Source organism: Gracilinanus agilis, chromosome 1 (genome assembly GCF_016433145.1).
Source record: "Gracilinanus agilis isolate LMUSP501 chromosome 1, AgileGrace, whole genome shotgun sequence".
In the NCBI taxonomy this organism is placed as follows: Eukaryota; Metazoa; Chordata; class Mammalia; order Didelphimorphia; family Didelphidae; genus Gracilinanus; species Gracilinanus agilis.
In genome coordinates this window covers 783,493,573-783,508,467 of record NC_058130.1, presented here as the reverse complement: position 1 = coordinate 783,508,467, position 14,895 = coordinate 783,493,573, and the positions used below count along the sequence as shown (strand labels likewise).

The following is a 14,895-nucleotide window of genomic DNA, read 5'->3' as shown; positions in this document are numbered from 1 at the left end:
GGAAGGAAAGAAGGGAGGGAGGGAGGGAAGGAGGGAAGGAAGGATTCTAAGAGCAATCTCTCCATTCGGGGGCCTCTTGGGTTTCTGTCCCGAGTGGACAGTGGAGGCATATTGCTATGAACACTGTCAGATGGGAGAGAAGCAAACATAGGAAAGGTCTCTCGGGTGGGCCTGAGACAGAGGGAGAGCACGCTGAGCAGACAGGGAGGAATGGAGGGTCTCAGAGAATGCTGTCACAGAAATAAAATGGAGATGCCAAAGAAAGGAGGGCCAGGCCTGACCCAGAGGGGGCTTCATAAAGGAAGACAATGCACAGCAAATGTGTCATTTCATTGATGCCCCACTAGATTCAAAGAATCCAGGGACTATAACGTTGGAAGCAACACCCCCCTCCCCATCCTACAGATGAGGAAACTGAGGCCCCAGAAGGCATGATGTGCTCATGTCACTCAGGCAGGGAGTAGTCTCCTCCCCAGTTCTGTATCCATTAGACTGTGCCAAGGGGGCTGTGGAGACTGCCACAAGAGCCGCCTCCCCTCTGGAGTCTCCCTGGCTTTTGCCATGGTGGAAGTGGCAGGCTTGAGTACTTCCCATTGGTGCCCCCTTCCTCTCTTGAGATCACAATGGCAGCCAGTGCTTCCTGGTCTTCCTTTCCCCAACCAAAGGAATTTGCCCCAACACCATTTCCATCACATGATCCATCATCCAAAGCCTTGGCACCCTCCCTCTGTCCAGCCCCAACTCTCCCAAGGGTGCCCGCCTTCTCTCCTCACTATCCTCAGGACAAGTGTGCCCCCAGACCAGGATGCTGCTCGCCGGTGGTGGCACAAACACCTGCCTCTTCCTGCTCTGTGCCCAGCTCCTGTCCCCTCCAGCATTCTAGCCCTGGGCTGACTCTCCCTTTGCTCCACCGCAAGCTCAGGTTCCACTTCACCAGGGGCCTGGTCTCAGGGTCACTCTGATGCCAACTTCACCAGCCAGATGAGGACAACTTTGCTACACCACCAAGGTTGCCACAGCGAGGCCTGGCCTTCCCAGAGTCGGCTCAGGTTTAGAATTGCCCTTTGTCCCTTATAGTAGCTCTGGGAGGGAGAACTATGACTGCCCTCTAGCACCCAGCCTTCATCTCCGAGTTGTTGTTGTCTTAAGGCCTTGCCTCCTGCCTCAGAAACGGTACTGCAGATGGGAGGTCTTCAGTGTCCAGGCCTGGCTCTCTCCCCACTGAGCCACCGAGCTGTCTCATCCCTCTCCCAACTCCTGTCTTAGAATCGGTACTGTGTATTGATTCCGAGGCAGAGGAGCAGTAACGGCTAGGCAGTGGGGGTGAAGTGACTTGCCCAGGCACCCAGCTCCTGGTTCACAGTCCCCACAGGTGCTTTTCTCACCCATGGCTCTGGAGTCTTGCACATGGCAGCTCCAGAAGCCGGCAGGTCTGCTACATGGTGGGACCTTCTGAGGTGGCCCCCCCAAACGGCGAGCTGTTGCGATGGCCTCATGTTCTCCCCTCTCTCCAGAACACGCGAGGTTCATCTGCCTAGGTTCAAGCTGGAAAAGAACTACAACCTGGTAGATACCCTGAAGTCGATGGGTATAACCGAACTATTTGATCACAACGGGGACTTCTCCGGAATATCGGACCAGAAACTCGTCATTGACTTGGTAAGCACCCCAGCTCCTTGCCCCCAGCAGAGGTGATCTTGGGGTTCGGTTTTCCCACCTTCATCCCATCCATGGCCGTCCCGACATGACTCAGTAGGTGAGAGCGACCATCTGGCTGTCTAAGACCTGTGGCGAGCTCTGCTGAGAGAGGGCAGCCTGGCCTACAGCCGTGCTTCGCCTTGGAGGTCAGAGAGCTGACGAGCCCTCCAGCAGCCGGTGCCATGCCACCGAGGGAGGGCCAAGAGGGGGAGGCGGCGGGGGTGCGCTAGGCCATGAGCCGGTGGCACGTCTCCACCAGACCCCGTAGGCCCCCCTGGACCAGTAGCAACGCTGCCTAAGGAGTAAGAGAGGCTCTCTTTCCGTTTCTGGACAGTTCAAGCATCAAGGCACCATCACGGTGAACGAAGAGGGCACCCAAGCGGCTGCCGTGACCACCGTGGGCTTCATGCCCCTCTCCACCCAAGCTCGCTTCGTCGTCGACCGGCCTTTCCTGTTTCTCATCTATGAGCACCGCACCAGCTGTTTGCTCTTCATGGGCCGCGTTTCCAATCCCAGCAAGTCTTAGATGGGGAGGTTGGGAGGCTCCTGTTGGATCCTGGGAGAATTCCCTTTTGGTGCAACAGTGCTTGGAGGGAATTTGTTCACAAGGCCAAGGGAATGCAGGGGCCGGGTCTCCCAACAGAAATCCCTACTTGTAGGCATTCCGCTGGCATCACTCTGTGTAGCAAACAGGGTCCAGGATCCAGAGAAGCTGTGTGTGTCTGCACAGTCAATGAATCATTAAAACTATCCTTACGGAGATGATCCGATTTCCTGTTTCTTTGGTGTTTCAGACCCACACAGGTCTTGGTTCCTTTGCTCTTTGGGCCTCCAGCCATGCTGGGAAGGAGCTAACGGCCTTTCTCCATGATGCTGGGCTCTCCCTGACCAAGGCACTGGGGATGGTGTGGCGCCATGCCACTCGCTGGGACGGGGAGGGCTGGAGCTTCCCTCTAGACACCAATAAAGATAAACCACTTTTAACCCGTGTCTGCTTCCTTCTCTCCACTTACAGAGCCCCACTCAATACTAATGTTTCAGCCCTTCTGAGCACCCCAGCTCGGGGCCTGACACACAGCAAGGGTTTCCCACTGGCTGATCTGAGAGCCTGGGAGAAGGATCCCAGCAGACCACATCTCTGCAGCCCTGCAGGATTCACCAGCACCCCTGGGAGGAGGCCACGTGTGTCCTCCTTCATAGAGAACTGGCAGGGCCTTAGGGTTCACCATGGCCACCTTCTTTTGAGAGAAGAGGAAACTGAGGCCTGGAAGGACACCAAATGCAGCACTCTTCCCACTGGATTAACTGCCTGCTTCAGTAGGCCATTCCATGATATGAGGCCCTCAGCCTGTGGTCCTACAGCGAGTTACAAGTGGCCGGATTCCAAACACAGGGATGTCATGGGAGAGCTTGTAAAAGGGAGGGAGAGGGGAAGGAGAGTCTCTGCCACAAGCTGCCCCTTTTGGGTGTATTCTACAGCCGGAGTGTTCAATCCAATAGAAATGGAGGCCTCTAAACTGTCCGCAAAGATCCATGTGGCTGCACACCTGGGCGAATGGGAGATGGGGCACCGGAGCGCCACATAGTTACAGGAGTGGCCTCTAGGCCCAAAGATAGCCTCTCCCAATTCAGGGGTACAAAGGGAGAGTGGCAGGCTTTCAGCCCATGTCTCAATCATGTGGAAGGTGATAAAATGACCCAGTGACCCTCAGAGGACACAGGTGACGTACCATTAGACCTATTTTACAAATTAGGCAACTGAGGTCCAGAGGGAGTCACAGAGTGATTACGAGGTACCACTGTTCAGACTGTCTGTACCACAGACTGGAGAACCATAATTTGTTGAGCCAAACGAGGCTGGCAACGGACATGTTTTCTAGCCTCCTTGTTACCTGGAGAGAACAATTTGGCTCCGATCCCAAGAGTGCCAGGGAGCACGAGGAGGCTTCAGCAGCTCGAGGACCAGCCCCTTGGCCTGCCCAACTGTCGGCTCCATCAGCAAACAGACACACAAATCCATCGTCCTTCACCTTGGCCAAGGAGCCCAGCCTCTACTCCAAATCTCCATGATCTCATTTCAATCCCAGGCTTTTAGCTCAGTCTTTCAACTTTGTTGGCCTTGGCAAAGCCAGCGATTCAGTTGTTTTGCTATAGTCCAGGTTTCTGGAATAACTTCTACCAAATTATAAGACCAAGAGTGCCTCAATGATTATTTTAATTTCATGGCAACCCAATGGGATGGTAGAAAGAGGCCTGGTGTTGCAGGCAGAGTGGCAGAGTTGGTATTCCGGGGCTGCCATTTATACCCATCAAGTCACTTGAGCACCCCAAGCCTGTTTGCTCATCTGTAGAATGGGGCTAATCCAACTTGTAACCTTGACCTCATTCAGAGAGTTGGGAAGCAAGCAGCATGGAAGCCTGAGAAATGAGAGGCGAGGCTCCGCAGAGACGATTGGTGACTTTGTAGAAAGAAGAAAAGTTCACAGGGCCCAGGTCTGGGCTCGGCACGAGAGACGAGACACAGCCCTGGCTCTTAAGAAGATGACTGGTAGGCGAGGGCCATTAGAAAGCCCCCTGGGGCTCGCTGCAGGAGGGGACAGACTGATCCTGCAAGGTGGCCTCTGCCCCAACACTTGGAGGACTCCTGGCCTGGTCTCCCTGCTCCCCACTCCGCAGCCTACACCACTGGGGGCGAACTCCTCCCTGGCTTCTGTCTGGGTCGCCTGACTCTTCTCATGACTCATTTTGCTCCTTCAGCTCCATCCTCTGCCCACTATGGTGACTCACAAGGCTCTGTTCTTAGACTCTTGCTAATTCGAACCCAGAATTTCCCCACGATCGAAATCTGCCTGGCCATCCTACTGCAGTATGCCGGCTCCCTTCATCCTTTTCTGCATGCTACCATTCCTTAGCCTTCCAAGGCCCCCATTTTAGCCTCATCTTTGATTTTTTTCATTTCATTCATCCCCTTTGGCTGGTCTGTTACAAAGTGCTTTCATTTCCTTCTTTACTTTGTTGTGGGTTGGCTCCCCCATGACTGCTGCCACTAGGGCAACCCAGGCAACTGCAAAATACCCTCCCAACTGGTTTCCTGGTCTCCAGGCTCTCTTCTGGCATATCTTGGAAATCACTTTTTTTTTAAACCCTTACCTTCTGTCTTAAAACGGATACTAATCATTCATTCCAAGGTGTTAGGGCATAAGGGCTAGGCAATGGGGCTTAAGTGACTTGCCCAGGGTCACACAGCTAGGAAGTGTCTGAGGGTGGATTTGAATACAGGACCTCCTAAGATCTGGCTGCCTGGCTCTCTATCCACTGGGTCAACTAGCTGTTCCATGAATCACTTTTTTATCTCATTTTCTTCAAGTCACATTTTCACAATGGAACTGGGCGGCTCCAAATAGCACCACCAAGTGAAGGCACAAAAGTTCTGAGAGTGAACACTAGGTTCACTCAATCACTGGTTCAAACCAGGGCGTTCGCTAGCACTTTAAGGGCCTCTGCGAGATAAGGCTTTCTAAAAGATCTGAGTAACTAGACAGTAAGTGCCACCACTGACGGAGTTGGAATGTTGACTCTGGAAGACCCTTAGAGGCCACGTCAGCTCATTTCACAAGCATTTTTCTCATGAGACCATGAGGGAGGCAGATGGTATGTGGGTAGGTGGGGAGGGAGGCTGGTAGGTAGGCAGGTGGGTGGGCAGCTATTATTATCTCTAATTTTCAGATGAAGGAATCCTGGTTCTGAGTGGCTGGATGACTGGCGCCTATGGCCATCCTACTGGTCAGTGTCTGATGTGGGCCTGGAGCCCAGGTTCTGACCACTAAGCTTCTAAGGTAAGAGGCCGTGGCAGAGCGAGGGCCGGCCTGCAGAGATGTCAGTGAAGGTCTGGTCTTCCCAAATATCTAAGACCTGCTATGTGAAGGGATCACTTCCACGCGGTGTGTGCCCCAGGCAAGTCCAAGAGGGCAGCAGCAAGTAAACGGAAGGCCTTGTGATGTGTCCTTCATTGAGCAAGAAAATCAAATATTTGCTCCCTCCCCCATAATGTAACCATTAACTCTAACTAACCCCCCAATGTTATTTCTTTTACTCATGTGAAGGGTCACATTGGCTAGAAAACAAACACTTCTCATGGGTTCCGATTAGACATTGTCTCTCCTCTCGTTGGCATATGTTAGAAAAAAAGTTCCGGGCTCGCTCTAGGCCACTTTGGTCTGTTTCTTAGATTCTAACATAAAATCAGCTCAGGTGTGCTTGGCTGTCCATCAGGTCCCAGACCAGGGAGCAGGAAGGCCCCTGGAGACCAGCTAGCCCAACTGCCCACATACTATCGGTTCTCCTCCATGGAATTCAACACGTCCAGTGAGCTCAGAGAGCCCCCGCCGCCTCACCAGGCACGCTGCCCCCAACCCCCTTCATCTCTGGGCGGCCGTGCTCGGGCACTGGAAAAGATTACACCGGCTTCTGGGCCTTTCCCTACGGGGTCCCACTCTATCCCCTGGAGCCATCTCAGGACAAGCATGCTCCTGCCCCAACCAAACGGGCAGCTCAAAGGCGCTGGTGCCCTCCTGGGAGGCTGCTGAAAAAGCTCGCTTCACGCCTTCCTTTACCCTCCTAGAGGACACGACTCTGAAGTGGCCAAGGGCACACGTGACTCTGGCTGTAGCAGGACAAGTGGCCACACCCAGGCACAGCACAGGGCAGATACGCTTGGCATTCACACCAGAGCATCATGACATTTTGGATGTCCATTTAACCTCCTCTAAGCAAACTTCTCTGGTCGTCCTCCAGCTCCCACCCTGTACCCTTGGGCACCCCTTAGGGCTCTGTCCTGGGCCCTCTTCTCATCAGCTCCCATAGCAGACTATGCTGATGACCCCTCCTACCTTTCCTGCACTGACCTCCAGGCTTGCCTCTCCAATCTACTTGTGGACCCCCATCTCTCAGCTCTGAGCATTCTTTCGGGCTTTCCCCCGAGGCCTGCGTGAAAGCTAGGCAACACTTTCGATTGCCTTCCTGCCTATATCTCTATTAAACTAAATTGTGAAGAGCGACTAACAGACTTGTGACTTAAGAGTTAATTTTATAAGTGGCGACCACAGTCTTATATTTTTTTAAACTTATATTTAATCAAACCAATTTTAATTCTTACATATGGAATGCTCAGGCTCCTAATCTCCCCTTCCAGGCTTCCTTCAGATCCCAGCTAAAATCCCACCTTCCACAGGAAGCCTTCTGGAAACTCCTTCATGCTATGGTTCAATGATAGCCAAACGTTTTATTTCCCTGGGCCCTTGCCTAATAGTGCACTTACCAAAGTGCTTAAATAAACAACGAATGAGTGACCCCAAGAGCTTAACCAGCAGCTCCAGCTGTGTTTTACGGAAAAACCCAGCCCAATATTCTGGCCTGGACACCAAGAAGCCTCATCTCTCATTGAAAGTAGTAGCCTTGGGAGTGGGGGCACCTACTTGCTCCCTCCTCCTGCATGAGGACAGACAGCATGGAGGGAAGGAAGGAAAAGGGCATCCTGTTGCGAGAGGAATGGAGAGAGGAGGAGGAGGAGGAAGGCCAAAGAATGCATGTTTTTCCTTCAGCCTGGAATCATTGTCCTTGGGAACCTTGGGACTAAAACGCTGGGAACCCAGCAAGAGAAAAGCCAAATGGACAGAAAAGTATCAGCAAGAGGTCTCTGCTTGTGTCTGTGTCACATTTACTCACCACAGCGATGACGGGGATGAGCACTCCAAGGTTCCCGGCACTGCTAGAGGCCTAGGAAGGAAAGGCAGAAACATCACATCACAGGGCCATGAGCCAGAGGCAGGAGGGGGCCTCTCTCACTGGCCTAAGGGGACTGAGGGGTGAGATTTGAACCCAAGCTCTGTGACTCCAGAGATAGTGCTCTCCCTCTGAGCCAAACTTGAAAAGGGCAGCTAAACTTCAGGTAAATGGCAGTGACTAGGACCCTCTGGCAACCAACATTTTGGGGGCTAAGAATATCTTTAATATATAAATCTACATGCAAATGTATATACACATTTGTAAATCTATATGTGAAGAGAGAGATGGAGAGAGATGACTAGCTAGGTGGATGGAAAGATGGAGAGAAAGATGGATGAACAGATAGATGGACGGATAGATGGGGGAGAGTGACAGATGGCGAGATGGGCAGAGTCAGAAGGGGACAGAGAGAGAGGGATGGATGAATGGATGGGTACACAGGTGCAGGAATAGATGAGGAAAGACGGAGGGATGGACAGGTAGATAACGAGAAAAAAGGATAGAGAGATGTAAGGGGAGATGGATAGATAGACATGAAAAGATGGGGAGAGAAAGATGGATGGATGAATAGATGGAAAGACATGGATATATATGGGAAGATGGATGGATAAATGAAGAGGGAAGGACGGATTAATGAAAGGATAGATAGAGAGGTAGACAGACTGACAGACAGACAGTTTCAGGTTCCAATCAAGAATCTTTGCTCTTTTCTTCTCTACATTCTCCCCCTTGGTGATCTCATCAGCTCCCACGGGTCCAATGACCATCTACCCAGCCGACCCACACAGCTACCTATCTGGACCAGATGCGTGCCAGTCTCCTATCACCAGATACCTACAGGACCTCTCCAAACGGGATGTCCCAAAGGCATCCCAAACTCATCATCTTTCCACCTTCCACGTTTGCCTATGCCCAGTCAGAGGCACCTCCAACCTTCCAGGCTCCCTGCTTCAGAACTTTGGTATTCTCGATGCCTGCCTCTCCATCACTGCACGTGACAAACTGCCACGTCACCTCTCCACCCAAGGAGCCTCCGTGCTGGTTCAGGCCCTCATCACCTTGGACCACTCTCCATCTCGAGTCCCGCCACTCCAATTCCTCCTCCCCTACACTGCCAGTGATATCCTGAAATGGCAGATCTAACCAGGGCACTCGCTGAACCCGGGCAGTCCCTCAAATCCCAAATGCCGTGTTTGACATTTTGAGCTCTTCCTAAGCTGGCCTCTTCGAGCCTTAAGACCCGGGACTCCCCCTCCTACGCTCTGGGATCCAGCCAGACAGGCCTCTGTCTTCTTTATAACACTCATCTCCCAGGTCTATGCCTTTGCACTGGCAGTCCGCCAGGCCTAGCATGCCTTCCCTTCTCCACCTCCACTTCCTGAAATTCTATTCCAAGCTCCACATTCTGATGAGGCCACCTTCACTGCTCTCCTCAGCTGCTCCTGCCTGGACTCCAAGGGTACCTCACCCATTCTGGGCACACACATGCACACCCATCTCTCGCCTCTTTAGAGAGGGCAGGGACTATCTCACCCTGTCTGTCTTTCATGCATGCTGTGGCGGCACCTAAGACATTCACCCTTGTTCCCTGAGAGGAGATGCCTGGCCACGATGGCATATAATCAATGCTTATGGCTCAACTGAAAACCACCCCAAAGTCAGAGGCTCAGCATGAGCAAGCTTCCAGCCAGAGGCCACTCGTCCCAAGAAGCCTCTGTGAGCCGTTCAGTGGGCCTTTCCGAGGGAATCACCCCACAAGGTGGATTTTCCAACCCTTTGGCAGGACCTCCACCTCAAGGCAGCAGGCCTGGAGCCCAGGGCTTCTGACTCCAACGCAGCAAGTTCCTCCTGTGGCCTTACCAAGAAATTGGAAAGTTACAGCTCCCGATCGAGAGCAGCACCTTCTAAGACTGTTCGGGCGGTGCCCTGTACCCATGCCAATCAGCACAAGTGGGCCGGTCTGGAGAGGTTCTCCGTCACATCACAGGCACGTGCCCCAGAGGTCTTCACTGTTATTGCCCAGATGATAGACATCAGCCTCTGCAGCCCTTAGGAAGGAGGCACCAAAGGACCCCACACTTGTCTTTTCCTCTGACCTCGCACCTGCGGCCTGATCTCATCACGCCACAGCAGAGGAGCCCTGGGCGCTCCCTCTTTGGGAAGGGCCGGCTGGCCATCACTCAGGCCTGCCAGGGTCATTGTTCGAAGGCTTGGCGTGGATCCCAGCGGCCCCCAAGGCAAAATACAAACTCTTCAGGCGGTGTGATAGCATTTAAAAGTGCTTCCTCTCTCTTGGCTTGATTCTTGGCTCTCCCCCTCTAAATGCTCAGCATGTTCAGCCCACATTCACGCCGCCCACCCTGGGCCTGGCACATGTGGCCTCACCTCAGATTCTTAGGCCCCCTCGCTTCTTTCGAGGATGAGAGGGTGCCCCAAGTCCCCTCCCAAGAGTGAATGTATCTCGCCTGGAACAAAGCTCAAGCCTCTGCTATGGGATCGGAGGCCAGGGAGCTATTCTAAAAAGGAAGGTCGGCACGCCTTTAGGAAAAGAAGCCATGCCCGTGCAGTATGGCACCATCGAGAACCATCGGGCCAGTCCACAGTCACCTTTTTCTGGTTTTGTCATTGTTATGTTCAGTTATTTTTCTGTTGTGGCAACTCTTTGTGGCCCCATTTGGGGTTTTTCTTGGCAGAGATCCTGGAATGGTTTGCCATGTCCTTCTGCAGTTCACTTTACAGATGAGGAAACGGAGGCAAATTGGGTCAAGTGGCTTGCCCAGGGTCACATGGGTAGGAGGTGTCTGAGGCTAGATTTGAACTTGGGAAGGAAAGGGAGTCTTCCTGACTCCAGCCCCGGTGCTCTATCCCGAGCCACCTCACTGACCCTCTCTTTCTGGATGAGGTCAGGAGAAGCCAGAGACTTAGCTTACACAAATGTTAGCAAAGCATGTGACCAAACCTCTCTCGTCTCTACTCCCTGACAGCTTGAGGAAGGCTCAGTGGATAGTGCCGCTCGATGGCTCTGGGCCAGTCGCTTAACCTGTGTGCCTCAGTTTCCTCAATAGAGATCATCACGGCACTAGCAGGTGATCCTCATCTCCTTCATGTCCTTGTTGAGAAGATGGCGTGATGTGATGAGAGTACAGTGATTTCAGGTGCTCAGGGGTGAGGCTCTGGGCTAAAGAGCTCAGTCGAATGCGGGAGACAGCAGGCAGGCAAGGACAGAATCCACTGGAGCTAATCCACCGAGGGAAGGAGAGCCCTGGCCTGGGAGCAGGGCTTGGCCCAATGCCCCCTGGCAATTGGATCAGGGACTGAAGTGAAGGCAGTGAGGACAGCCTTCTTCGTCTTCACATGACATGGAGGTGGGAGGAGTGAACACAACTAGATGGAAGAATCAGGATCCCAAAGCCCAGGCCCAGCTAGAAAGGGGGGCCGAATCAAAGAAGGTGACATTAAACTGGAATAAAAAGTCTACGCCTTCTCACAACCTGGCTTCGGAAACCTCAGGTTTCTAAGCAGGGAAACGGGATGAGCAAGCAACTGGTTGGGAAGAGAACTGCGCTGTTAGTGGAGAAGCTCCGTGAGCATCACTGAGGCAGAGTCCTGATCTGGGGCCTACCAGGCCCTAAGGAGTCTTCTCGAGTTAGACCAGAACTGAAACAGACTTCCATTCTGGGCAACACGTTCTGGAGAGGTCTTGGAGAAGCAGGAGAGCCCCAAGGAAGGCCTCAGGAGTCCCACCAGACAAACCAGATGAAGCAATCAAGACTTGGGGGAGGCACGACTGGTCATCAAGTGGCTGAAGGGTTTTTGGGAGGGAGAAAGAGCAGTGAACCAGGGTTCCCATCAGGAAGAAATAATCAGGGTTCTCCCCAAGGTGGGAAGGCCTTCACACAGGACAGGAGCACGATCCATACAGCAGTCTCAATCTCAAGATGTCCAATGTGGAATTCGCCCTCTTTCTCCCCAAACTAATTCTTCCCTCCACACATTCCTTTCTGCCAAGGGTTTCACCACTCACCTGCTCTCCTAGTCTCATAAGCTCGGTGTTCTTGCTCAACATGCCTGACCAGTTGTCCCCTTGTGCTGCCTCTATCTCCATGACATTTCTGGTGCCAAGCTCCTTCCCCTGCCCCCTTGGCTGCCACACACTGAGGAGAGGGCTCCTGGCTTGTGCCCTTTCTTGGTCTCCCCAGTGCTGTCCAGTCCATCCTACACACAGACCTGACCAAGTTACTCTCCTGCTCTATAAGCCCCAGGGGCTCCCTGGTGCTGAGAGGATCAAATACAAACTGCCCCATTGGGCTTCCAAAGCCCTTGCCCAAACGCCCAAACCTACCCTTCCAGCCTCACCATCTAGGATTCCCCTTCCTCCACTCCAGCTAGACCACCCTCATGCTCTCCCTTCATGCCCCAATCTCATGGGGTCCTCCCTCCTGCCCTAACTCCCCCCCAATTAAGAGTTCCACATTTAGTAACTTGGCAGAACTCCCAGCCACTGCTCATGGTTCTTTCCTTGAAGCCAGATGGAACATGTTCAGCCCCTCCAATAGCAGAGAGATGGTTCTCATGTCCTCCTGTGTCTTCTCTTTTCTGGGTGGCACACGTCACAGAGTCAGTTTATAGCTAGACGGCACCTTGGCAGTTCAGGCCCTCTCTCCAGCTGGGCATACTGCTCAGGACAGAATCCGAGAGTCCGCTGTTGGTGTGACAAGGGCAGAGTTCCCTAGGCCTCTACCATCCTCATTCCTGGGAGCCGACCCCCTTTTATTAAAGTCCCCAAGGGCAGGAGCTTTTCTGTTTTCCACTTCGCCCTGGTGGGCTTCCTGTTGACCCCAACCCCCGAATCGGCTGAGCCAAAATTCTAGTCCAACCAGCCACACTGATTTCTTTGGACTTCCCTCTGATCCTATGAAACATCAGAACCAACTTTCTTCCCTCTCCAGGTCTTGAGGAATCTGGTCTATCAGATGGTGTTAGCTAGCCCTCTCTGCGCTCATCTGGCACATCAGCCATGCCTCTGTCCAAGCCATTAATAAAAATGACTGACAACCACTGGGCAAGAATAGATCCCTAGAGCCCGCCACTGGAGACCTTCCAAGTTGACTTTGAACCCTCTGCCTGGCCAAAGAGTTCTGGCTTCATCTCACTGTGTAGGCGTTCAGTGGCTTCTGGAAGAGCAGGAGATGCTATGAAACATTTCACCAAAATCTGGCTCGACACCACCTCTAGCACAGGTCTGCCCGACGGCTTCAAGTGATCCTCTAAGAAAGGCCCGAGAGTTAGCCTGGCGTGTGCGGCTATCTGTAAGCACGCCTGCCTTCTCGACCTCCCTATCACTAACTGTCCCTTTGTAAACAGATTCAAGCGTTTGCCGGCCTCGTGGGAAAGCCCAGCCATGTGCCTCTCTCCCACCCTGTGGACCCTTTCCTAGAACCTTTCAGACATCACTGATGGGGGCTCCACCATCTTCTGGCCGGAGCTCAGAGCAGCTGACTGCTCTCTTACTACCATCTTCCATTTATCTGGGTACAAACTCCCCATTAGTCCTTTGGGTCCTATCCAATCCAGGCCAAAATTTAGGTAGAAAGAAGTTGTTCAACAACTCTCCCTGGACTCAATGAGTTCACTCCAAGTGCTCGGCTCACTCCACAATCTTCCCTGTTCCTGGGGCTTGGAGCAGATGGGAAGCAAGGAACCCTGACCTCGTGGCACACCTTTGTGGCCAGGAGCACGATCCACACAACAGTCCCAAAGAGCATCTAGGGGTCACTGGGTCCTGACACGGCCTACTGATAGGACTCTGGGGCAGGGCTCTGAACACACTGCTGGCCTGGGGTTACTGAGAGTCTGAAGGGAAGAAAAGAAGTGAGGGGAGCTCGGAGGACCATCCTGGAGCTGGCGAAGGGAAAGCCCAGGGCGTTCAACTCAGAACAAACATTCTGGCTACAAGAAGTCCAGGTGGGACCCCATTTGGCCCAAAGGCAAAAGCTAAAGGGCATCCCTGGGGGGGCAGCTGGGTAGCTCAGTGGACTGAGAGCCAGGCCTAGAGACGGGAGGTCCTAGGTTCAAATCCGGCCTCAGACACTTCCCAGCTGTGTGACCCTGGGCAAGTCACTTGACCCCCATTGCCTACCCTTACCACTCTTCCACCTATAAGTCAATACACAGAAGTTAAAGGGTTTAAAATAAAAAAAAAAAAATCTATAAAGGGCATCCCTGGGTCTGCCCTGGGGCCTCTGGGCGCTTATCATGGCAGAGGAGACGTGGCCTACGGGCACAAAGCCAACGTGAGGGCTGTAAAGGAGAGAACCACACCAAGTATGGGGAGAAGCGGAAGGAGGGAGAGACTGCTTTGAGCAGGAAGGGCAGAGACAGCTCCATAGAGGAGGCTTGGAAGGGGACAAGGGAATCCCCAGAGAGGCTATTCCAACCAAGAGGGCTGGGGTGGTAGTGGCAGAGAGGGAAGGGGAACCCCAGAGGAGGCCATCGGCTTAATGGGAATGGTCACTCGGCCTACAGACATTCGGCAAGCAGCCAGAGTGGGCAGAGCCCCGGAGAGCCAGGCTCCGGAGGAGACCCAGAGGCCCTCCAGGAACAATGAGTGTAACCCCTACACCCCATATCAGCACAGCTACACATTCCTCTCTCAGCTGCCTCCCAGGACTGCCTGCTGCAATGAGGGGTTGAGGTGGGGGGGGGGCCACCACAAGTCTCCCCGACTCCAATCCATCCTCTACCTGGCTGCCAGTGGAGAGACCTCCCCCAATTCCCTCCTCCTTCAGCTTTTGCTCCCATGTGTCTGTCTTCTCCAGAGTCTGGGGATGATTCCTAAATTCTTCCTCATTCCTTGCCCTTAAATTAAAAGGTGCCTATTTCAGCCAGTGGCAGGAGCCCAGGCCTCCTGGGCCCAGCAGTCGTACGTCCGGGGAAAGGAAGTCATGGCTCAGACGCTTCCTGCAGGGGAGCCTCAGGCAGGCCATTTGACTTTGTCAAACAAGAGGGAGGGCCTCGATGGTCTCTGGGGCCCCTCCGGCCCTGGCCAGGGCACTGGGAAGGGTGAGATGGGCTTACCTTCAAGGCTGGCCCTTTCTCGCTGGCCCGCTCACTGGCTCGCTTCCCTTCTAGGCCCAGCTGCACAAAAAGCTCAAGCAGGTTCATGAGCAGCTCGTCCACCAGGTGCTCATTCTGGATGTTGGCGGCGATGTTGGCCAGGGCGTTGATCACAGCCAAGGAGCAGTGCCTAGCAAGAGGAGGGCAAACCTGACCCCCGGCCAAGGGACGAGGCCCAGATGGGCCCATCTCCATCTGGCCTGGGCCTGGGCACAGCTGTGGTCTGGAGGAGGGGGCTGGAGCTTTTCTGGAACTGGGCAGGGCAGGAGGCTGAGGAAGGGCAGACAGGGAACCTCC

General features: G+C 53.5%; 1 protein-coding gene across 1 annotated transcript in view; it reads right to left on the bottom strand.

The window, feature by feature from the left end:
• PI4KA (phosphatidylinositol 4-kinase alpha) overlaps positions 1 to 14,895 on the bottom strand; it is a 114,954-nt gene that overhangs the window by 57,135 nt on the left and 42,924 nt on the right. Inside the window, exons 18-19 of the mRNA XM_044674684.1 lie at positions 14,560 to 14,728; positions 7,423 to 7,473 (exon numbers count right to left, since the gene is read on the bottom strand). Coding sequence (XP_044530619.1) covers positions 7,423 to 7,473; positions 14,560 to 14,728 — 220 coding nt within the window. The remainder of the gene's footprint in view (positions 1 to 7,422; positions 7,474 to 14,559; positions 14,729 to 14,895) is intronic.